Source organism: Rhincodon typus, chromosome 3, assembly GCF_021869965.1.
Source record: "Rhincodon typus isolate 14 chromosome 3, sRhiTyp1.1, whole genome shotgun sequence".
Classification (NCBI taxonomy): domain Eukaryota; kingdom Metazoa; phylum Chordata; class Chondrichthyes; order Orectolobiformes; family Rhincodontidae; genus Rhincodon; species Rhincodon typus.
In genome coordinates this window covers 94087711-94112988 of record NC_063334.1, presented here as the reverse complement: position 1 = coordinate 94112988, position 25278 = coordinate 94087711, and the positions used below count along the sequence as shown (strand labels likewise).

Below are 25278 nucleotides of genomic sequence, written 5' to 3'. Positions count from 1 at the left end.
ATGGCCCTTGCAGCTAAAGGCATCAGGGGATGTGGGGAGAAAGTGGGAATGGAATACTGAGATTGCATGATCAGCCACGATCGTATTGAATGATAGTGCAGACTCGAAATGGCCTAATGCTGTACCTATTTTCTATGTTTTTATGTCTTTTTCCCAGGGTAGGGAATCCAAAACTAGAGGGCATAGGTTTAAAGTGGGAGAGGAAAGATATAAAAGGGACCTAAGGGGCAACTTTTTTCGTGCAGAGGGTGGTGCATGTATGGAATGAACTGCCGGAGGAAGTGGTGGAGGCTGGTACAATTACAACATTTGAAAGGCATCTCAATAGATAGATGAATAGGAAAGGTGTGGAGGGATATGGGCCAGGTGCTTGCAAATGGGACTAGATTAATTTAGGCTATCTGGTCAGCATGGATGAGTTGAATGGAAGTGTCTGTTTCCATGTTGTACAACTCTATGACTCTAGGACTGTAAAACTTATAAGAATAGGTGAGAAAGAATGCAAAATAGCTGTAGCATTGTGGCATTATGAATGAATTCATGAATCACAAAAACCTAGGATTCCAAGTTCAGTGGGTAACTGGGAAGGCAAATGCATTGTTGGCTTTTACTCAAAGGAAATAATATATAAAAGTATGGAGGTTTTGCAATAACTGTACAAAGCACTAGTTAAACCTCATCTCGAATATGGTAAGCAGTTTTGGGCCCCTTATCTAAGGAAAGATGTAATGGCATTGGAGGCAGCCCAGAGAAGCTTCACTAGGCTGATACCAGAGATGGATGACTGTCTTCGGAGGAAAGGTTGAGTGGATTGGGCCTGACATCATTGGAGTTCTGAAGAAATGAGAGGCAACCTTATTGAAATATGAAAGAATCTTAAGGGACTTAACAGGGCGCATGTGGAAAGGTTGTTTTCCCTTGTGGAAGAGCATAGGAGCAGTGGTCATAATCTCAGAATAATATGTTTTACATTTAAAACAGAGTTGAGGAGGAATTTCTTACCCCAGAGAATAATGAATCTGCAGAGTTGTTTACCACACAGGGCTGTGAAGGCCGGGTTGTTATGTATAGGGAACACTGAGACAGACAGATTTTTAATCAGTAAAGGAAGCAAGGGTTATATGGAAAAGGTGGGAAAATGAAATTGAGGATTATCAGAATGAACACAAAGAACTGTGGATGCTGGAAATCTGAAAAAAAAAACAATATGCTGGCGAAACACAACAGGTCTAGCAGCACCTGTAGAGAAAAACGAAGTTAATGTTTCAGGACTGGTAACATTTCATTAGAACCGGAATTTAGTGTGGGAAAATCTGAGGTTATCCACTTCAACAGGAAGAATAGAGGAGCTTTTTAAATGGGGAAACTTTGCAGAAAGCTACAGCACTGTGGGATTAGGGACTCCTCATCTATGTTTCACAAAAAGCTAGCATCCGAGTTGAGAATGATCAGATCAGCCATGATCTCATTAAATGGCACAGCAGACTCAGTGGGCTGAATAGCCTGCTTCTCTGTCTTTTGGTTTTATTATCATTGATTGGTCAGACACTGCTTACTTACAGGACCAGAAATACAACATTAAACATTTATTTCCCAGACCATCATGGACCCCATGCCTCTGTAAGCCCACCCCCAACAGTCTCCAATCTTCTGGTCTCCCAACTCCAGAAAGTCCATTTTTCTCTTCCTCAACTAAGAGGAAAACCATGGCAGACTGAAATGAAAACAGAAAGTGCTGGAAAAACCCAGCAAAGTTGGCATTTGCGGAGAGAGAAACAGAATTAACATCTCAAGTCTAATGACTCTTATTTAGAACCATGGTAGACTCTTCATTTCATCAACATCTCAGCTCTTTCTTCTTCTATTTCGACTATTTTGCTCTTTGTATTAAGTGTCTTCCCACCTATCCCTGCTACTCTTCAAATTCCCTCTGCCATTTTAAAGATTTCCAGTTCCTCACCCTGACCATTGCCATTTCATCATGGATGAACAGCCCCTCTACACCTTCCTTGACATGCGGGCAATTCAACTAGTTTTCATACACCACTTCCCTCCTATAGCACCAGCTGAACTTGTTTATAAACTTCTCCTTAAACTTCACTCACTTCCTCCAAACAAAATATGTTGCTCAGTTCTCTTTAACCTGTGGGCTAAAGTGCCACATGGCACCCTGGAAGTTCCCACACAGGCTGAGCATAAGTCAAATTCTTTCCATGATTTACTGTGATTTTATAGCTGTGCAAAAGGTATTTAAGAGGCCTGGTCACTTTAGGAACCCCTATAGGTTATGTATCATGAATGTGTTCACTTCAGACTAAGAGAAATGGTAATTTGTTATGTAAAAGGTTGGACTGTCTACCTGAAATGTGGGTCTTTAACCTCTTTTATTTCTTTCACAGAGGACTTCAGCGATGTATGCATAATCTTTAAAGCAGTTAGTGTGGTCCCTGCTATAGCCCTTTTATCTTTGCAGTACCTCAGATCTTGGTATATTGCTTGTCTCTTCTTAGTGTTGCCTTCGGTGGAATTTATGCACCGGGACAGCACGGTGGCTCAGTGGTTAGCACTGCTGCCTCACAGCGCCAGGGACCCAGGTTCAATTTCACCCTGAATGGAGTTTGCACATTCTCCCCGTGTCTGCGTGGGTTTCCTCCGGGTGCTCCTTTTTCCTCCCACAATCTAAAGATGTGCAGGCTAGGTGGATTGGCCATGCTAAATTGCCCATAGGGATGTGTAGATTAGGGGGATGGGTCTGGGTGGGCTCCTCTGTCGGTCAGTGTGGACTTGTTGGGCTGAAGGGCCTGTTTCCACACTGTAGGGATTCTATGATCTGTGATGTTCAATTTTTATGAGTCAAATTTGGATCTCATTCTGCCTGTAGATCTGTAGTGAAGTAGGTAGACTTACTTCTTCCTCTTCTTGCATGTTTTTGTCTTCCTCCTCCTTTCTTAGTGATTGAGTTAATAGTGAAACAGTTTGTTCACTTCATCAAATGGAGATTGCTGTTGGAAATTGGGGGTGGGGGGGTGGGGTGGTAGGGTCAGATATTTTGCTTGAACTTGTCCCTTCCTAATCACCTCAGCCCCTAGAACTTGAACTTGGGGCAGATAATTGTTTAATGTGTAATGTGGCAATCTGATTCAATACAGCTTTGATAGTTGACAAAAATATTTCAACTAAATCACTAAAGTCATAGTGTTCCATCTCATTAATATTTAATTTGTTTAATCGCTTCCACCTTTGTTTTAGATTGAGGTCTCCTACTCAGGAGTGAATTCTTAGTTTTGAAGCCCACATAGGTTTTCCAGGAAGGGTCACCAGACCCAAAACATTAACTCTGATTTTTCCTTCACAGATGCTGCCAGACCTGCTGAGCTTTTCCAGCAACTTTGTTTTTGTTCCTGATTTACAGCATCTGCAGTTCTTTCGGTTTTTATTTAGGTTTTTTGGTATTTGGTGTTCCCTGTGTTGGAGAGTTGCTTGTAGTATTCGTTATAGTATCACAGAACTGCTATGGTGCAGAACCAGGCCATTCACCCTAATGTGTTTGCACAGTTTTCCAAATGAGCATCATGACATAGTGCCGTTCTTCTACCGTTTCCCCCGCATGTTATTTAAATTTCAATAATCATCTCATGCACTCCTGAATGCCTTGATTGAACTTGCATCCACCATTCTTCTAGACAGTGTATTCCACTGTATTCCTCACATTATAAAGAAGTGTTTTCTCACATTGTATTTATTTAGTTTGCAAATCACATGCAAATCTCATTATTGATCATTTTACAAGTGGGAAGCACTCATGCTTTTGAAAACTTCAATCAAATTCTTCTTAGCCTTCTCCTCTCCAAGCAAAACAGTTTCAGCTTCTCCAATCTATCTTTATAGCTGAAGTTTCTCATCCCTGGAATCTTTTGAATTTCTTCTGCATGATCTCCAATGTATTTACATCCTTCCTATAGTCTGGCACACAGAACTGTACACAACACTCTAGTGGAGGTCGAACTAGGGGTGTCTTATATAAGTTTAGCATAACCTAACTGCTTTTTTACTCTATGCCCCTATTAATAAGGCACAAGATACTGTATGCTTTGTGAACAACTCTCTTCACCTACAGGTAGTAAGAACTGTCGATGCTGGAGTCAGAGATAACACAGTGTGGAGCTAAAGGCTCCTCTGATGCTGCCTGACCAGCTGACCTGCTCCTCCAGCTCCACACTGTGTTATCTCTTCACCTATCCTGCCACCTTTAATAGTTTATGGGAAGATAAATTCAGATTTCTCTGCACCTGAACACCCTTTAGAGCAGTACCCCTTATTTAGTACCGTTTACTTCTGTTCTTTTTACTGAAGTATATAACTTCGCAGCTCTCCATATTGAACTCTGCCACCTATCCACCCACTCCACCAACTTGTCTTTTTGAAGTTCTGCACCGTCCTTCTCACAATTTACAATGCTTCCAAATTTTGTATTAACCACAACAATTGAAATTGATCCATGCAATCTATGTTCAAAATCATTAAACTAAATCAGGAAAAGCATGGGACTCAATATTGACTGCTGGGGAACTCCACTACAAACCTATCTCCAGCCTGAAAAATATCCATTAATCATTGCTCTTTCTTTCTTATTAATTAGCCAATTTTGTATCAATGCTACTACCGTCCCTTTTGCTCCATGAGGTCTAACTTTTCTCACAAGTCTGTTGTGTGGCTCTTTATCATCAAACACCTTTTGTAAGTCCATGTACACCATGTCAATAGCATTACCCTCATCAACACCCTCAGTTTTTTTTAATTTCAAAAATATATTTATTCATAAAAATCATCTATAAGTACAAATGTTTGAAATCAGTTCTGTACAGTCTTTGCAGAGAAAAGAATACAAACAAAACAATGAAATTTTGACTTTTTTCAGAACTTCTCTGCAGTTGCAAAAAGAGAGACATTTTCTACTTTTACAGGAAGCTATTTGTATTCTAACAACTGGACGGATCCTCATTATACAGTGGTTTTTTTCCCACTGTGCCTTGGCAGCAGCTGTCCCAAGCTTTAGTGCATCCCTCAGCACGTAGTCCTGGACCTTGGAATGTGCCAGTCTGTAGCAGGTGATCAAAGTAAACTCCTTGCTCTGGAAGACCAACAAATTTCAGACAGACCAAAGAGCGACTTTCACTGAGTTGGCTGTACTTCAGGTACAAAGGAGTTGATAACAAGAGTGGTTAGCAGGGTGAGAAGCTAATAATGGAGACTGTTAGTGGTGTAATGTGTAGTGTGTAATGGCAGGCTATGTGATAACAAGGCCTGGGGTTGGGGATTAGGTTTCGGAGACTTCAGGCCACAAAATTATTGAACTCAATATTGAATCCGGAGGGCTGCAGGGTCCTCAAGTGGAAAATGAGGTATTGTTCTTCCAGTTTGAGCTGAGCTTCGGTGGAACACTGCAGCAAGCCTGAGACAGAGATGTTGGCCAGGGAACAGGGTGGTGTGTTAAAGTGGCAGGCAACTGGAAGCTCCCATTTCCTACAGATGAAAGGGATGGCCATGGGCACCTGCACGGACCCAAATTATGCCTGCCTCTTCGTAGGATACGCGAAATAGTCCCTTTTCTGCTGTTATACTGACACTATTCCCCACCTCTTCCTCAGCTATATCAATGACTGTATCAGAGCTGCCTCGTGCTCCCATGAGGAGCTTGAATAGTTCATCAGCTTTAGTAACACCTTTCACCCCAATCTCAAATTCACCTGGACCATCTCCGATACCTCCCTCTCCATTCCGAACCTCTCCGTCTCCATCTCTGGTGACCGCCTTGAAACTATTTCAAGGCTCCCACTGTTACCTGGACTACACCTCCTCTCACCCACCCTCCTGCAAGAATCCAATCCCCTACCCCCAATTCCCCCACCTCTGCCGCATCTGCTCCCAAGATGGGGCGTTCCACTCCCAAACATCCCAGATGTCCTCCTATTTCAGGGACCGCAACCTTCCCCCTCCGGTGATCGAAAATGCCCTCAACCGCATCTCTTGCATTTCCTGCACCTCTGCCCTCACACCCCTTCACCCCAACAAAAATAAATTCAGAATACCCCTTGTCCTCACATACCACTCCACCAACCTCCGCATCCAGCATATCATTCTCCACCACTTCCGCCACCTACAGTCCGACCTCACAACCAAAGATATATTTCCCTCCCCACCCCTATCTGCCTTTCTGAGGGACCAGTCTCTCTGTGACTCCCTTGTCCGGTCCACACTCCCCTCCAGCCCCACCACCCCTGGCACCGTTCCCTGCAACCACAGGAAGTGCTACACCTGCCCCAACACCTCCTCCCTCACCTCCATCTAAGGCATCAAACAAACCTTTCATATCAGACAAGGGTTCACCTGCACATCCGTCAACTTGATCTACTGTACTGTCTGCTCCCGAAGTGGCCTCCTGTACATTGGTGAGACCAAGCTTAGACTCGGAGACTATTTTGTGGAGCATCTGCGTTCTGTACGCGACAAATGACAACACCTTCCAGGCGCCAACCATTTTAACTCCCCCTCCCACTCCCTGAGTGACATGTCCATCCTGGGCCTCCTCCAGTGCCACAATGATGCCACTCGCAAACTGGAGGAGTAACACCTTATATTCCGCCTCAGGAGCCAACAGCCCAATGGCCTAAAAATGGAATTCACCAGTTTTAAAATCTCCCCACCCCTGGCCTCATCCCATATCCAACCCTCCCTCTCATCCGCCCCTCCTTGACCTGACACAACCTGTCCATCTGCTCTCCCACCTATCTGCCCCTCCCACCTCACTGACCAATCCCCACCACTCCCTACTGCATCCACCTATCACCATCCCACCTACCTTCCCCAACCCCACCCCTCCTCTCTCTATTTATTCCCCAGCTCCCTTCACCCTCCCCATTTCCGAAGAAAGGTCCTGATCCAAAATGTCAACTTTCCTGCTTTTCTGATGTTGCCTGGCCTGCTATGTTTCTCCAGCTCCACACTGTGTTGTCTCTGACTCCAACACCTGCAGTCATGCTACCTCTGGAAGCTCAGGATCTTTTTTGCAGGTAGAACGTAGATGTTCTGCGAAGCTGTTGGGATTCGGGTTGCTGGCAAAATTTCGGTTTCTATTTGACTTTTATTTATCTTCTGATTTCCACTTTGGACTGCAGAAGGAATTTGATTGTTTGAGGTTTCTTCTGTTCTTCTATTTATCAGATTGCCTCTTCCAACCAAATGATCTACATATACTGAGCGTCTCTCTGGTTTTCACTGGATACGTGAAAGCAACTGAACTCTTTAAATCGACTCCAATCACAGTTTGTTTAAACTGTGTGTTTAAAGAGTGTGTTTAAATACTAACTCACAAGTTGAGCAAATAATTTCAGACTGTAGGCTTATTCTATAAGAGAACAAAAAATTGTCCAAGACAGACCTGGAAATGACTGTGTAATTAACACCTAGCAAATACTTCTGCAAAGCCTTTTCACAGTCTGTATGTTTTGTCTTATATAAACTTCAGAATTCAATAAATGTTCATGGGTTGGAAGAATCGACAAAGATAAACTGTTACACGTGAAGGGATCAGCAGTAACTCGGTCAAGAATAAACAGTTAAGGGACAAAGATAAGCTGTTACATAAGGAATTGGAAGAATTAGCTAAACCTGGGAAAAGGAGGAGTTGGGGCAACATGAACTAGACTGTTTTGACACTTGCTAGATAACTAGCTGCCTTACGCCACAAGGACAAATGACTGCCTTGCTTAAAGAGTTTAAGGAGTTAATTACAAGACTGGCTGGGTCTTCAAACAGACAGTTAAGGCCAAATGTAACATAGAACAGGGAGTTATTTCTGATAAGGAAACAACAGGCTTAAGGACTCCAGAATCGATAATTTGGATGAAGGAATCTAAAGAATTATCAATAATGTTACACCATAGACCTGAAGACTGAGAAACTGTATAAGAATTCAACATCAGAACTCTTCATCAGCAGAACATCAAAGAACAACGCTGCACAAGAATCAAACCTTTGGGCATCAGAGACAGGCACTATTGGTTGGAATTGTAACTAAATTCATCCATTAATCGGGTAATAGCCAAGTTGAGTCGTGAGGCTTAACTTGCTTATTCGAGGGGTCTTATTTTGATTGCTACATGCAATAAAGTTTAAATAATTGTTTCAGTACTTGTTTGTGACATTTCTTAATAAGTACCCTAATCAAAGGTAGCTTATGGTGAGTTACCCAAAACAACTTATTTCTGCAACATCTTTCAATGCTGAATGGTATGGTGATATTGATGTGTTTACTCCATTCTTACCCAAATACTTCAACCTCTCCTCAAGTAGCCATGGACCATTATCTGACACAAACATCCCTGGCAGCTCATAAGTTGCAAACAAACTTATTAAAACCTAAATAGATTTGGCCATTATGGTATTCATCATGGACTCAAAATTTATCCAAATGCTATAGTAATTTCCCAAAGCAAGATACTCTTTCACATTATAAGTGATAAGTGTGTTTTCTTTCTCAGTGGTGCCTTTGCTGTTTGCAATAATCGGCTGGCAACTTGGTCTTACTTTTGATGATTTTTGAGCTACCTCAAGATAGCGAAACAGGCACCAGTATATCCAGCTGGAATGAGTGAAATTAGACCTGATATCATTGCTTCCTATTTGGTGCAGTGTTGGTGATTTGATAAAGTAGTCTGCCATATCATAGTCACCAGATTATTCATACTCCTGTAGATTGCTGCATCAAAGCATGGGATATAGATGTGTCAGAGCCTTAAGGGGTGTTTGTATAAACAACTTTATAAATAGTCCTCAAACTCAGTACATGTTTTTCACACAGATATATTATGAATAGACATATTTACAATTACGTTGTTTAAAATCTTGCTGTATTTTGGCCAACATACTTTTTGGTGAAGTTCCATTAAGACTTTCTTGCGGTATTTATGACCAAAAGGGAAAGGCCAATGTGAATCAACAATGGCCAGCATTGTCTAAGGAAGCAGTCATTCAGGACAAGGCACTGGACTGGTTAACAATGACCATCAAGAGAGCTGAACCTACATAGGTCAGGTGAATATTTTTGACCCCATCTTACTGAATAGAAGCATCAGAACACTATAGTCCTGACTGCTTCAAGATGACAACAGGAGAAAACACTTAAATAGCTTGAAATGTGACAAATCAGTGGGAATATGACAATATTACACCAGAATTGCTGAAACAACCTGCCTCTGTTAGCACCTGACTGGCTCAGTTTTACACAAGGATCAGCAGTTCATACTCACTCATGAATATATGGCATTTTGGCTTGCCATATCAAAACCTGGACAAGATAATGACCCATCAGTTATCAAGAAATTTTACAACTTTCTGAAGCTTAAAGATCTTTGAGCATGTTCTCCAACAATGCATATCTCAGGAAGCAGAGAACATCCTCAATGTTAACCAAGTTTCTGGCTGCAGCACATGATCATGTACTGGCACTCACTACTGACCTTAAAACTGACTTCCAGAAGAACCTGAAGATAGGTATAATGTTATGGAACCTCACAGCTGCAGGCACTGTTCCTAAAGTTGTCTTGAGTGCATTTAGCTGGGTTGTGAAGATTTTTGCAATAGATCAAGCCACTCACCACCCTCACTTGGAAATACATTTCCGTTCTTTCACTGTCGCTAGGTCAAAAACCTGGAATCCCCTCCCTAAGGCATTGTGGGTTTGCAGTGGTTCAAGAAGGCAGCTCACCACCACCTTCTCAAGGGTAGCTAGGGATGGGCAAGAAATGCTGGCTAGTCAGCGATGCACATGTCCCACAAGTAAATGAAAATAAAAAAAGACCAGTATAAGATATTGGTTTAAATTATCATCCCTTCCCTGGTCCCCATCATTCATTTCCTAGTTACATCCTCCAAGGGTGTCACGCTCACTTTAGATAATCTGTTTTTATAGACCTATAGAATCTCTTGCAGTTTGTTTTTACATTTCTTGCAAATTTGCTCTCACAATCAATTTTCTTTTTTATTAGCTTTTCAGTCATTCACTGATGGTTCCTAAAATATTTCCAATCCTCTGGCCGACCTGCTTTGTATGCCTTCATTTTTGTTTGGATACGCTCCTCGACCACCCTTGTTAACCATCATGTTTCTTTTTGTTTCATCGAGTAGTTCTTTTTAAGCTGAATAAATTTTTGCTGAGCGTTATGAAATTTCTCTTTAAATGTTTAGCACTGTTCAATCTCTGAATTTCCCCTTAGTCGACTTTTCTAACCATTTTTGACAACTCTTTCTTCTTATCTCAGTAATTAATCTTATTTAAAATGAAGACTCTGGTTTGAAACCGGAGTTGCTCTCCTTCAAACTGAGTTTGAAATTCTACCATATTGTGATTGCTTCCCTCTCGAGGATCCTTAATTGCAAGATCACTTATAAATCCTACCTCATTTCACATCCCGGATACAAAATAACCTGTTCCCATATGGGTTGTACAACATACTGACCTAAGAAATAATCCCCTATGTACTCTACAAACTTATCCTCTATGTTACCCTTGCCCATCTGATTTATTGTTAATATGCAGATTATAATCACCCATAACAATTGTAACCCTTCTTACATGCCTCCGTTATTTCACGATTTATATTTTGTCCTACGGTGAGACAACTCTTCAGGGACCCAAAGACAACTCCTACAAATGACTTTTTTTCCATTGTTATTCCTGAATTCTATCGAAATTGACTCTGCATCATGCTCCACTGCACCTACATCACTACTCACCATTGCAACGATACCTTCCTTTTTTTTAAACAATGGTAGCTCACCTCTGTTTCTTTTTGCCTTTTCTTTTAAAATGTCAAATACCCTTGAATATTGAGGTCCCAGTCTTGATCACCTTGTAACCATCTGGTTCACTAATGTCCTTCAGAGAAGGAAATCTAGCATCCTCACATGGTCTGGCCTACATGTGGCTCCAAACCCACAGTAATGTGGTTAACTCTTAACTGCCCTCTGAAATGGCCTAGCAAGCCACTCAGTTGTATCAATCACAATAAAATCTCAACAAATTAATGAAAGTGAACAGACCACCTGGCATTGACAAAGGCACTAGAAATGACAATGGCAGAAAGTGCCCTGTCAATCTTACAAAGTCCTCCTTACTAATATCTGGGGGTTAGTGCCAAAATTGGGAGAGCTGCCTCACAGACTAGTCAAGCAACAGCCTGACATAGTCATACTCACAGAATCATACCTTACAGACAATGTCCCAGACAGCACCATCACCATCCCTGGATATGTTCTGTCCCACTGGCAGGACAGACCCAGCAGAGGTGGCGGCACAGTGGTATACAGTCAGGAGGGAGTTGCCCTCAGAGTCCTCAACAGTTACTCCAGACCCCATGAAGTCTCGTGGTTTCAGATTAAATATGGGCAATGAAACCTCCTGCTGATAACCACGTACAATCCTCCCTCGACTGATGAATCAAGACTCCTCCATGTTGAACAACATTTGGCAGAAGCATTGAGGGTGGCAAGGCTGCAAACTGTACTCTGGGGGGAGGATTTCAATGTTCAACACTAAGAGCAGCTCGGCAGCAGCACTGCTGCTCAAGCTAGTCAGGACATAGCTGCTTACTGGGTCTGCGGCAGGTGGTGAGGGAACCAGCCAGAGGGAGAAACATACTTGACCTCATCTTTACGAATCTGCCGGCTGCAGATGCATCTGTCCATGACATTGTCGGTAAGAGTGACCACTGCACAGTCCTTGCAGAAATGAAGTCCCGCCTTCACATTTAAAGTACCTTCCATCATGTTGTGTGACACTGTCACCGTGCTAAATGGGACAGACTTCGCACAGATCTAGCAACTCAAGCCTGGGCAAACATGAGGCACTGTGGGCTATCAACAGCAGCAGAACTGTACTCCAGCACAATCTGTAATGTCATGGCCCAGCATATTTCCCACTCAACCATTGCCATCAAGCAGAGGATCAACCCTGGTTCAATGGAGTGTGCAGGAGGGCATGCCAGGAGCAGCACCCGGCATACCTGAAGATGAGTTGTCAACCTGATGAAGCTACCAAACAGGACTACTTGCATGCCAAACAGCATAAGCAGCAAGTGATAGTCTGAGCTAAGCGATCCCACAGCCAACAGATCGGATCTAAGCTCTTCAGTCCCGCCACATCCAGTCATGAATGGTGGTGGACAACTAAACAACTCACTGAAGGAGGAGGCTCCACAAATATCCCCATCCTCAATGATTGAAGAACCCAACACACAAGTGTAAAAGATAAGGCTGAAGCTTTCGCAGCAATCTTCAGCCAGAAGTGCTGAGTGGATGATCCATCTCGGCCTCTTTCAGTGGTACCTAGCATTACACATACCAGTCTTCAACCAATTCGATTCACTCCACGTGATATCAACAAACAGTTAGGGACACTGGATACTGCAAAGGCTACTGGCCCTGACAACATTCCGGCAACAATAGTACTGAAGACGTGCTCCAGAACTTGCCACTCCCCTAGCCAAGCTGTTCCAGTACAGTTACAACACTGGCGTCTACCTGACAATGTTGAAAATTGCCCAAATACATCCTGTACACAAAAGGCAGGACAAATTCAACCCAGCCAATTACTGCCAATTACTGACGTCAGTCATCAGTAAAGTGATGGAAGGTGTCATCAACAGTGCTATCAAGCAGCACCTGCTCTTGGTTCAAACATGAACAAAAGAGCTGAATTCCAGAGGTGAGACAGGAGTGAGAGTCCTGATATCAATGCCACATTTGACCAAGTGTGCATCAAGGAAGCCCTAGCAAAACTGGAATCAATGGGTATCGGGGGAAAACTCCCCAGTGGCTGGAGGCATATCTGGCACGTAGGAAGATGGTCATGGTTCTTGGAGGTCAGTCATTTCAACTCCAGGACATTTCTGTAAGAGTTCTTCAGGGTGATGTCCACCTTCAGCTGCTTCATCAATGACCTTCCCTCTATCATAAAATCAGAAGTGCGCATGGTCACTGATGATTGCATAATGTCAGCAACATTTGCAACTCCTTAGATACTGAAGTAGTCCATGTTCAAAATCAACAAGATCTGGACAATATCCAGACTTAAGCTGACAAATGGCAGGTAACATTCATGCCACACAGACGCAAGGAAATGACGAGTTCCAATAAGAGACAATCTAACCACCGCCACTTGACATTTAATGGTGTTACCATCACTGAACCCCTGCTATCAACATGGTGTGGGTTACCATTGACAAGAAACTCAAATGGGACTCACCATGTAAATACAGTAGCTACAACAGCAGGTCAGAGGCTCGGAATACTGCAGCAAGTAACTCACCTCCTCACTCCCCAAAGCTTGTTCAGCATCTGTAAGGCACAAGACAGGAGTGCAATGGAATACTCCCCACTAGTCTAAGTGGATGCACCTCCAACAACACTAAGAAGCTTGACACCATCCAGGACAAAACAGTCTACTTGATTGGCATCACATCCACAAACATTCACTCACTCCACCACCAATGCTCGGTAGCAGCAGTGTATACTCTCTATAAGATGGACTGCAGAAATTCACCAAATATCCTCAGACAGCAGTTTTCCTTAACTGTCGTTGGGTCAAAATCCTAGAATTCGCTCCCCTAATGGTATTGTTGGATTACCTACAGCACGTAGAGTGCAGTTGTTCAAGAAGGCAGCTCACCACCACCTTCTTAAAGGCAAATAGGGACAGGCAATAAATGTTGGTCAGCAGCATTGTCCACATCCCATAAGTAAATAAAATAAAAACATAGGTATTACCTGTAATGTTATATTTGTTTATTCATATTTGTGCCAAAAACTCAATTATCATTTAAAACTAAACATCAAACTATTAGGTTACACACAACAGCATGCCTCTCATAGCAGTCAAGATCCAAGTAATCTGATTTAAGATGCAGCAAGCAATTTCTGTACTGTTAGGTCACAAGCTATAATGAAATGATAATGTCATGAGCATGTCTCATAAAGGTATGCTGACTGAGAGAATGCAACAGTTTCCACAGGAATCTCTGGCAATTCTGACAAATTTCTACCCAAACTATAAACTTAGCCCTGTTGTTATTTAAGACTGTGCTGTGTTTATGTAACAATTTTTGATTTAATTTCCAACATTTGTCCTTGTAAAATATAGAACTGTTGCCAAACTGGTTGTGGTTCTCTGGACAAAGACATTCCTTGTTGAAAGGTGGATCCCAAAACCTCCTGCAATTTCACCTGAAAACAAAAAATTATTCATCGTTGCACACATTTCTAACTCACAATCCAAAATGTTTTTTACACAAATACTTCTTTAGTGATTTCTGTGCCAATTAATAAAACTACAAATGTTGGAAATGAACAGCAACGACCCTTTCATGGTACCTCCAAGGCTAGGTTCACTAGAACAGTCAACTGCAGATGGCAGGACATTATTCTTAAAACAATTTTGCATGGGAATTTCAGGAGCAAAGTATGGGAGCTGATTGTAATATGCGTGGTGCAGGAAACTTATAGAATCATAGAGCTGTACAGCACAGAAACAGACACTTTGGTCCAACTTATCCATGCCAACCAAATATCCTAAATTTATCTAGATAAATTTATCAGCATTTGGCCCATATCCCTCTAAACTCTTCCTATTCATATATCCATCCAGATGCCTTTTAAACGTTGTAATTGTACTAGCCTCCATCACTTCCTCTGGCAGCTCATTCCATACACGCACCACCCTCTGCGTGAAAAAAATTGCCCCTTAAGTCCCTTTTAAACCTTTCCCCTCTCACTTTAAATCTATGCCCTCTACTTTTGGACTCCCCCGCCCCAGGGTAAAGGCCTTGGATATTCACCCTATCCATGCCCAGAGTTAGCTAGATTTAGTGAGTATAGAAACAAAACCAGAAATTGCTGGCAAAGCTCAGCAGGTCTGGCAGCATCTGTGGGGTGAAAACAATGTTAAAGTTTTGGGCTGAGTGAGGAACTGAGGAAGGGTCACTTGACCCGAAACATTAACATTGATTTCTTTCCACAGATGCTGCCAGAGCTGCTGAGCTTTTCCAGCAATCTCTATTTTTGTTTCTGATTTACAGCATCCACAGTTCTTTCAGTTTTTATTTATTTAGTATTGTCAACGATGTTATACATCAGGAAGATTAAAGCAAGTTCCAATAGATATTTACATTCATGTCATTTTTATGTCATGTTTAACATTCTGCCTTCACATAAAACCACTAAAATCTAACTGACTACTGACTACAAAATCAGAGAAAATTAAGTCAGATTTAAGATTCAGATGTTTCAGATTTTAACACCAACTCTCAGGATTTACAATCTAAAAACCTAAACTCTGTTTTTTAATTGATATTGCCTCAACATACAGTTTTTCAAACTGCTTCTTTGACCTCATATCGATCCTTGCTTCACTTGACAGGCTGTGCATCACCCTCTGCATTATTCCTTTATCAAACACATCTTCCTTCAGGGTAAATGAATGAGGGAGACAAGACAGTGCAAGAATATTTAACTTTGACGCCAAAAATGGTTTGCAACTTAATCCTTTTATTGTGTTCAATCCAGTCTTTGATACATACTTGCAATAACATAAACAATAGACATCCAGCAAAATATTGGCCCAGAAATTCCAATTGGAATTTGGTCACTGCAGCAGTGTAGATTAAGTTGCATGGTTGGGACTATGCAGAACAGCAAAGCTGACTCTGTGGGAATTGTCTGGAAATTTTAAATTTCTTTAGGACAATTACCTGGCCTTTGAAACCCTCTGAAAAAGTTCCCAACTCCAAGTTAGAGTTGGAGACTTCGAAAAGTTCTAACTCACTTAAGCTTAAGAGTTACCCATGAAGGTTAAGAGGATTAGGAACCCATGCTAACTCCTTGGTAATTATTAGACTGAATCCCCTGACTTATCATTGACCCAAGACCCAACAACGCCCCCTACCGACCTGAATCCAACCCTGGACCCAACATCTCCATACAGGCCCAACAATCCTGACTAACCTGACTCCCTTGGAGCTGACACACCCTCCTGAGCCACCACCAATCCTGCAGGACTAGACAATCCCATCATGGCACTGCTGGATTCAACGTGCATCCTAACCTAACAAACCTAACCTGTGTCCTCACGTCCCATTGCTCTTACTGGTGGAAACATATCTTTTACTTCTGTTACTGGATTTCTCTACACTGCTTCATAAGATCCTGGCCAGGAAGTTCGCGGGATGAACCAGATGAAAGATAAATGTCTATTTTGGCATATATGCTGACATATTGGTTGCGGCAAATGGTTTATTCCCAAGTTAAAACTATTTTCTTTACTGATCGTGATATTAATAAATGTATGCATTTCACAAATAGAATGTATCTATTTTCGGTATTCTAAGACCCAAATCTAGGGGGTGGCAATTTAAAAACATAAAAAACTTACACAGGGCAAAGACAAGGAAAATAGTCATCTCTCAGTAGGTTGTCTCTCTTTGGAACTCTCTTCCCTGAAAGGCGGTGGAAATAGGGTCTTTAAAAAAAATTAAAAGGCTTAAGTAGATAGATTCTTGATGTGCGACTGCCTGGGATTGGGGGACAGGGATCAGCAGCACTCAGATTGGCTATGATTTCATTGAATGGTTGAACAAGCCTAAAGGGTCAAGCAGTATAGTCCAGTTTCTAATTCATATCTTTGTAATGTATCATTCTCCCAAGATTGTCTATGACCACTCCCTGTGCCCACATTCTACCCATATCCTCTTTCTACACCCAAAACAAACTTCTGTTTTCACCCATTGTAAGTATTGCCCTCCCAACTCACTTACAGTTGCACTTTCTACATCCAAAATGCCTAGACTTTGGAACTCTTCTTGCCTCTGATGTTTAAGCACACCTTTACTTCTACTTTTCATGCATTAGCCCCTAATAAATCCCAAACTATCTTTTATCTTGGCTGATCCCTAATACACACCTCATCTCTGCTCTTTTGTTCAAGAATGCAGACTTGAAATGATATGGCAGATGTTTTAGCCATCGACTGCCAAATGAGAATTCAGTTTACTTTTTCCAGTTACAGGTCATCTTCCTAAATTCTTCATCTCTTGCACACACATCTAACAATAAAGAGTGGTAAGGGACAGCATAGCAAGGGGGATGGACACTGTTCTCTGCAGCAAAGAGCCAGGATCCAAATGGCTGTGTGGGCTGACATTGCCAGGATTCAGGACATCTGTTCAGGGCTGAAAATAAACTTACAGTGGATATTGTGGTCATATAGAACCAACAACATGGGTAGAACTAGAAACACAATCAAATTGCTGGAAAAACTGAGCTGATCTGGCAGCAGCTGTGGAGAGAAACCAGAGTTAACTTTTGGGTCCATCAACCTTTCTGCAGAATTGATTGCAGTAACGAAAAATTTGATATTTATGCTAGAGAAGGGGTGGGAGGGTGGAGAAGGGAAGGAATAAACAATAGGTGGCAATGGAAAGGGAGGTAGAACTAGTTTCGGTCTTCCTGGTTAAGAAAGGATGTAAATGTATTGGAGGCAGTTCTAAGAACGTTTACCAACTTGATGCCTGGAATAAGTAAATTCTGTGATGAGGATAGGTTAAACAGGCTAAATCTGTTTCCACTGGAATTTAGAAGAGAACAGTAGCATGATTAAAGCGTTTAATATCCTGACAAGGTGAACATGGAAAAGATATTTCCGCTTGTGGGCCAGTCCAGAACTAGGGGGTTAAAGCAAAATACTGCAGACTCAAAACGCTATCTTTGTTGTTGCCAGACCTGCTGAGTTTCTCCAGCATTCCATTTGTTCCAGAGCTAGGATGCCCCATTTAAATATTAGGGTTGCCTTTTTAGGACAGAGATGAGTTGAAATATCTCCTGAGAGTTGTGTAACTTTAGAATTCCGTCTCAGAAGACAGGGTCATTAAATATTTTTAAGACAGAAATAAACAGAATATTGCGAAACCTGGGGATTGAAAGTTAGTGGGTGTAGATGGGAATGTGGAATTCAAAACACAAACAGATCAGCCATGATCTGTTTGAATGGTAGAGTAAATTCAATGAGCTGAATGGTCTTATTCTGTTCCTATTTCTTCATAATAAAGTATGACAAAGCTGTCCATGAGCTTCTCAATGAGGTCAAGAAATTCATGAGCTCTGCTGTATCACTTCCATCTACCACCTCAATGGAGCAACCTCCCTAAAATGATAACCCCTGCCCAAAAAGAAATCAACTCATTTTTCTCTAGTTTCTCCATGTCCTGCCAGATTTCCACAATATGCAACTTCTGTTCTCACCAAACTGCTTACCATCCAACTTCACCACTTGGTCCCAATGTTAGCAGCTTTTATTATTCGTGTTTTCTCTTCAGGTATTATCCTTGTGCCATTTCTTAAAAAGGCCATCACTCTTCTCAAATAAAAAGCCTTAAACCCCATTGTCATGGCAAAAACTGTCCCATCTCTAACCATTCTTTTCTTTCCAAAGTCCTTGAACATGTGCCTGAAACTTCCATTTCAGAAATCTCCAAATCAGATCTCATCTCTCCCACAATGCCAAAACAACTTATCACGTGAATGTGAATGCCCTTCTCACTCCATTACTCATTAGGCCAAAGTTCCTCGAAAGTTTCCAGCCTCAACCACTAACCTTGCCCTAAACACTCATCCTATTCTCTTTAATTCCCATAACACCTTAACTCGTCTTCGACATCCACAATCGTATTCCCACCAAACAGATGACCACACAACTTTTACTACTAGCCTATGCATTCACTAACATTATTAATGGTCTTTCCAGTCAGGTGCTATCATTGCCCTTTTCTAAAGGGAAAAAAAAACTGACTTGTTCTTTCAAGCTATGACCCTAAGTCTATCTTCCCTTTCCCCTTAAACATGTTATCACCTACCAAATCCACATCTACCTTTCTCAGAACTCTATATTAGTCCTTCCCCTCATATTTCTTCCCCTGAAATGGACATGCAGCAAGTCCTAAATGAAATCCCCATGACTATAACAAAGGTAAACTAATGCTCCTTGTTCTGTCTGCAGTCTTTGACACGATTGACCACACTATGCTCCTTCTTCATTGACACCTGATGGATGAGAATGTTCCTATGTGGTTCCAGTCTCATCCACCTATTCAAATCCAAACCACCTCTGTGAAATGGTGTCTCTTCTTTATCCAGTACTGTTACCTCTGGAGCAGCCCCTCTCTCGAGCATTATTATCCCATTCTACTTTGCATCTGCATGCTGCCCCTCAGCAACATTCCCTTTCAGTTTTTACGTGTTTGCCATATCCAGCTCTACTTCACCATTAAGCATTTTACCCCTCCATTGTTGCTAAATTATAATGGTGTCAAACTGAAAGAAAAACCATTACAAGTGATAGTCTGATAACAATTATATAGGAAACAGAACCAAGTATGTGCCGTCCCACATAGCTGGCTGACTAGCAGCACATTGGAGGAAGGTATGATCAACTGTGTTACAAATTCAAGACAAACTAGCACAGCCAACAAAATAACTCGAGAAGCTGGTATCCTGTCATTAATCACCCTTTATTTACACATGAATAGTCCTTGACTATAGCACTACCTCATACAGGAATCAGGTACCAGAGTGTCAGCATCTCTGACACTCGCCCTTTTAATATGTAAGCCAGATTAACAATCAGGGAACTCCCTCTCGGAGGTCCAGCTGGCTGACCTTGTTACAATCACTACAACCTTCCCCCTCTCAGTCCAAGGCCATAGGAGCCTCCTGGGGCATTTTAGCACTAGGTCAGGTTCCTCCGACTCAGCATTGATACAGACAGCGTTTAACGGATGGGAGCTTGCCTCTTGCTCCAGAAGTACCTCAGTAGAATCTCACTCTCTTCCTCTGGCAGAAAAGGTGCTGAGGCAGCTGCTTCCGTTTTGAACATGTCCACTCAGAAGACTTGACAACATTTGACAGACAGGATAAATCTGTGTTCTGGCAGCATTTCCCAACAGCTCCATGGGACAGGGCAGGCTTTACTCTGGCATTGTTTGAGAATTCACGGCTTTCACATAACCCACGTGCTTGTTCAGGACTGGCACACCTACCCAAACTTTACATGTCACTGGTTTTAACCTCACATTGACCATCCCTCTTACTCATGTGAGTCCATTGCCATGATTCTTACACCAAACTTCGTCCCTTGTATAAAACTCTCTCTCTTTTGGCAGAGTCTTGGGCCAACATTGGAGCACCTGATGCCGTTTCACCCTCACCCCCTACCAGGTCAAGGAAGATCAGACTTAACCTGGGGTGTAGTCTATCATTAGCAACTCTGCCAGTGCTATCCCTGTAGTTGCATGTAGGGTGGTCCTATAACCCAACAAGACCAGTGACAGCTCAGGCTGTTTCCTCAAGACAGCCTTCAAAGTTGGACTACTCTTTCTGCCAGGCCATTGGATGATGGGTGATATGGAGCTGTCCTAATACGTGAAATTCCATTTAGCTTGAAGTAACCAAATTCTCTGTTGGTAAATGTTGGCCTCTTATCTGTTTCCAGGACCGGGTATTGCAAAAGATACGCGCAATTTTTATATAATCATCCCAGAGTTCGACTAATGGTCCCTTTGAATGGGTGTCTACAATGACTAAGAACATTGAACCCTTGAAAGGGCCTGCATAGTCAATGTGCAACCAAGTTCAAGGTTTACCCAGCCATTCCCATGTGTATGGGGGAGCTGCTGGCAGTAATTCCTGCAGTCAAGAAGTACAAACAGGTTAGCTTAGGGAATTAGAAGGGCAGACTACCTTTGAGGTTAAATGAAGAGAGAGAAATGAAAGGAAGTTGAAATTACTGAGGATGAGAAGCAGTTTTCATGGAGGTTGAAGGAAGGGAAAGCAGTGAGGATATCTCAACCAAAATATTTTTATGAGTTACTGTAGTAACCAAGGGAAATAAGGCAAGATGCCCGAGAAGAGTAGGTCAGAGGAATAAGAACTCAAACCAAGGTGCAATCTAGGTGATAAAAGGTCACAGCACCACTGCAACAATTTCAATGAAACAGAAAATACAGCCAGATCAAAAGGTTTCATTTAGGGAGAAAGCACCGTTAGTCTTCAGGCCAGGTTTCCATTAGGCCACGATGTCAACGCAATTGGAGGGGTGGCAGATTAGTAGCAATCTCACTGGACTAGTAACCCAGAACCCCAAAATAATGTTGAGACAAGCAATCCAAACTGTGCAGCAAATGGTGAAATTTGAATTCACTGAAAATATGGAATAGAACTAGTCTATTGGTGACACTTAACTGTTGTAAAAGCCCCCTCTGCTGGGTTCACTAATGTCTCTTTAGCGACGGGAATCTGCCATCCTTACCTAGATTTGCAGTCTTATGCCTACAGTTTCATGAAAAATTTAGTTAACTAGTTTTGGTCTAGTTAACTGCAGTTTTGGTCTCCTTACTTGAGAAAGGATGTATTGGCACTGGAGGGGGTGCAAAGGAGGTTCACTAGGTTGATTCCGGAGTTGAGGGGGTTGGCTTATGAGGAGAGACTGAGTAGATTGGGATTATATTCATTGGAATTCAGAAGATTGAGGGGGGATCTTATAGAAACATATAAAATTATGAAGGGAATAGATAAGATAGAAGTAGAGAGGATGTTTCCACTGGCAGGTGAAGCTAGGACAAGAGGGCATAGCCTCAAGGTTAGAGGGAGCAGATTTAGGACTGAATTGAGAAGGAATTTCTTCACCCAGAGGGTTGTTAATCTATGGAATTCCTTGCCCAGTGAAGTAGTTGACGCTACTTCAGTAAATGCTTTTAAAAAAATGGTAGATTTTTTTTGAACAATAAAGGAATTAAGGGATACGGTGAGAACGCGGGTAAGTGGATCTGAGTCCATGAAAAGATCAGCCATGATCTTATTGAATGGCGAGCAGGCTCGAAGGGCCAGATGGCCTACTCCTGCTCCTAGTTCTTATGTTCTAACTCTTAAATGTAATTAGGAATCAGGAATAAATGTTGGCTTAGCCAGTAATATCCACATCCCATGAACAAATTTAAAAATCATCACAATATTTTCCCGGATGGTAATGACTTAGTTGACAAATGCAGGATGTTCCAGAAGGAGATACTTTATGAGATGGTGAAAACTAACCGGAGTGCAGAGTCCACAGTATCAGCAGTGGGAAAGGAGAGTTTAAAAAGGAAAGCAGCAATGTTAGCAGACTCAGCAGGTGGTCAGCAAGAGCACGGAATTGGGCAATTTGGTTTGTTGCTTGTTTTAAGTGTCTCAAAGAGCCCTGTGGTAAGTTGCATCATGGTTGAATACGGAGAGATTGAGGTAGGGAATTGGGACAGAATATCTGAGGGGAGACAAGTTTAAAACAAAAGTTAAACTGAAAATAGGGATCAGCTTTGGTCTCCAGTGGCAGCCAAAACAAATGTACTTCAGAAACTGAACACTAAAAAAATGGTTAATTGGAAATAAAGAGGAGATAATTAGGAAGAAGTCCAGACTTAAATTCCTGAGTTGGATAATAATGACTTGATAATGTGAAGTTTGGGAGATTACACTGTTGTACAGGAACGAATCTACATAGCTCTTGTACAAAGCAGAACCTCTTAAAAAGATAAATTTTCACTTGCACAATGACATATAGCATAAAAATTAGATGTGATCTGGATACTCAAAAGGTTGATATAACTAGCGATCAAAAAACAAAACATTCTTGATGCAAAATTTATTTACAATGTTGCACATAATTATTTAAAAATATTCCATTTACACAAGTTTGTCACAGTACAATTCTTAAATTTTTAAAGTTTATTGTGGAAACTGTGCTTTAGTTAACCATAGTTAGTTTGGCATGAATAGCATAAAATGGTTACCAGTAGTTTTTCTCCCCCAATGTATTAGAAGGAACATTTTGTTGAAAAGGCAAAAAGTCTGAGGCACAGCTTTACAAACTAGATACAAAAGATCAGAAATATAATGTTCAACTTGCATGAACAAAACATCACTAAAATACAAAAATCCCTTTATCTTAAATCAACTGTTAAAAATATAGTGTATAAATTGCAATGACGTGGTTCAAGTCAGTACAAATGAATTTTACAGTTTCAAAGCTTACAAATAGCCTCGGATTTAAAATTTCAAGTGCTTGACAAGTTACCTTGAGAAGTGGAATATGAAAACTGCATTGTAACGATAGAAATCAACTTTAAAACAGATCACAAGATACAGGTGAGACAGGCCATCCAACCCTTAATCATGTAACTTAACTGACTCTTGAAAGAGTCCAAGGTTTTTTGCTTCATGAATCCAAGATGCTCATTTCAGGCATTAATGGGCATTGCTTGAAGGCCAACCTCAGACCTATGCTCAACCGTTTCCTTCTGCAGTTTCAGCCTATTTAACATTTTCTAGTATCCCACCCAGCATGTCTAGATTAGCCTTCACTCTTTAATTCATCTATATATACCTCTACAAGATCTTTTATTTCAGTTGCTATTCATCAAATCTTAACTAAAAGCTTCTGATTTTAAGAATCAACCTCGTGGCTATTCCCTACAAAATCTCCAGAGCTTGAATATTTACGGCTTACGTTTGGTAATATTAGATCAGAGTAAAAAGACAGTTATACAAAGTAGATTTTTGTACCATGTCTGACCTTACCTCAGTGAAACATACTCTGTTTCATTCTTTTAAAATGAAGCTACATTGAGGGGACAGCTGGAAATCTGCACAAAGCTTATTCATTTTCTTCTAGTCAGTTACAAGTACTATTTTTTCTGAGCAGACTTAGTTGCAGCATTTAATACATTCAGCTGAATCCAAATTCCAGAACTCAATGAATTCAGTAGACTAAATATAAGGCATAAAAATGAAAAGTCTTGTTAACTTTACACTGTATGCAAAATCGTTTGTATAAAAATATTTCTAACTAGTATACATTATAAATATCAAAAAGTTGCACAAACATTTACTATTTCGAACAAATATATGTGTCAAGGCTAATTCAAATTGGGAGCAAGGTGAACCAAATGCATTTTGGTTCCTTGTTCCACTTAGTCCAATTTCTAGCCTCGAGGGAAGTTTAAAAAAGAAGAGTGAGTTTTTGTAATTAATAATAGAGAGCAAAATAAATCAAGTTTTGTCATTTAGTTATGAAGAAAACTTGCAGTGGAGAGGTTTTGCAAAACCTTTTACATGTTAGCATTCCAGTTCATGACTTTGTCATATTCTTGAATCCTCTGTTTGATATGAGAGAGTTTGTTTTTCAAATATTCACAGCGTTCTTTTTTCTCCAGGAATGTAGGATCCTGCAAAAATGGGAAGCATTACATTATCCAGTGCTGATGCTGTGTTATAATGTTCAAAACGTACTAAATTTAAAAAACCCAAGCTATAAAATGAGCTTTGCACATTTTAAAGTATATTATGAATTCTTGGTTTTCTCAAATTGAATTCAACGTGCATAATTGTGATCCATTTCAAAAGACGGAAAAAAGTTACCATTATACACAAATGTATTGTTTGGATATAACCATTTTCTACCGCAGTCAGCTGCTTCAACAAAGAATTCCATAGTTGAGAATGGAACATTCCAGAAGAAAAATAATTCTCTTCATAACCAGTTTAGTTTTCCAGTTCTCAAATTTAGAATTGTGAACACAAAATTTGATGAGCAAGAAAATATCAGATCAACCCTGCTTAGTCAGCATTCTCATGATGTATGAATCATTATGCATAGGCAACATCTGTCAACAACCAGTATGCCATGTAATCTTACAAAAATGGCAAAAAATTTAAAAAGGGGAAATTCCTCTTCAAACCGCTTAGGTAGTAGATGGTCCAGAATACCAAACTGACCATACTTGCATCAGGTAATAGGTGAAGTTGTCACAGTCCCAGAGGACCACAGGTTAGTGCTCAGAGAGATGACTGATGACAGTATAAGGGTCACAATGTCTCAGTTCAGTGTCGATGTCAAGAAGGGTCATGCAGCCAACTGAACTAACTGACCCCTTAAACATGTATGAATTGGTATTTCATAGATAACACAGTGTGGAGCTGGAGGAACACAGCAGGCCAGGCAGCATCAGAGGAGCAGGAAAAGTTGATGTTTCGGGTCGGGACCCTTCTTCAAAAAAATAGATTTTCTGAAGAAGGGTCCTGACCCGAAACGTCAACTTTTTCTGCTCCTCTGCTGCCTGGCCTGCTGTGTTCCTCCAGCTCCAC

At 41.2% G+C, this 25278-nt stretch overlaps 1 protein-coding gene across 1 annotated transcript in view; it reads right to left on the bottom strand.

Moving 5' to 3' along the window:
- The window catches only part of marveld2b (MARVEL domain containing 2b), an 86563-nt gene that overhangs the window by 34082 nt on the left and 27203 nt on the right, over positions 1 to 25278 (bottom strand). Inside the window, exon 7 of the mRNA XM_048593799.1 lies at positions 24247 to 24359. Coding sequence (XP_048449756.1) covers positions 24247 to 24359 — 113 coding nt within the window. The remainder of the gene's footprint in view (positions 1 to 24246; positions 24360 to 25278) is intronic.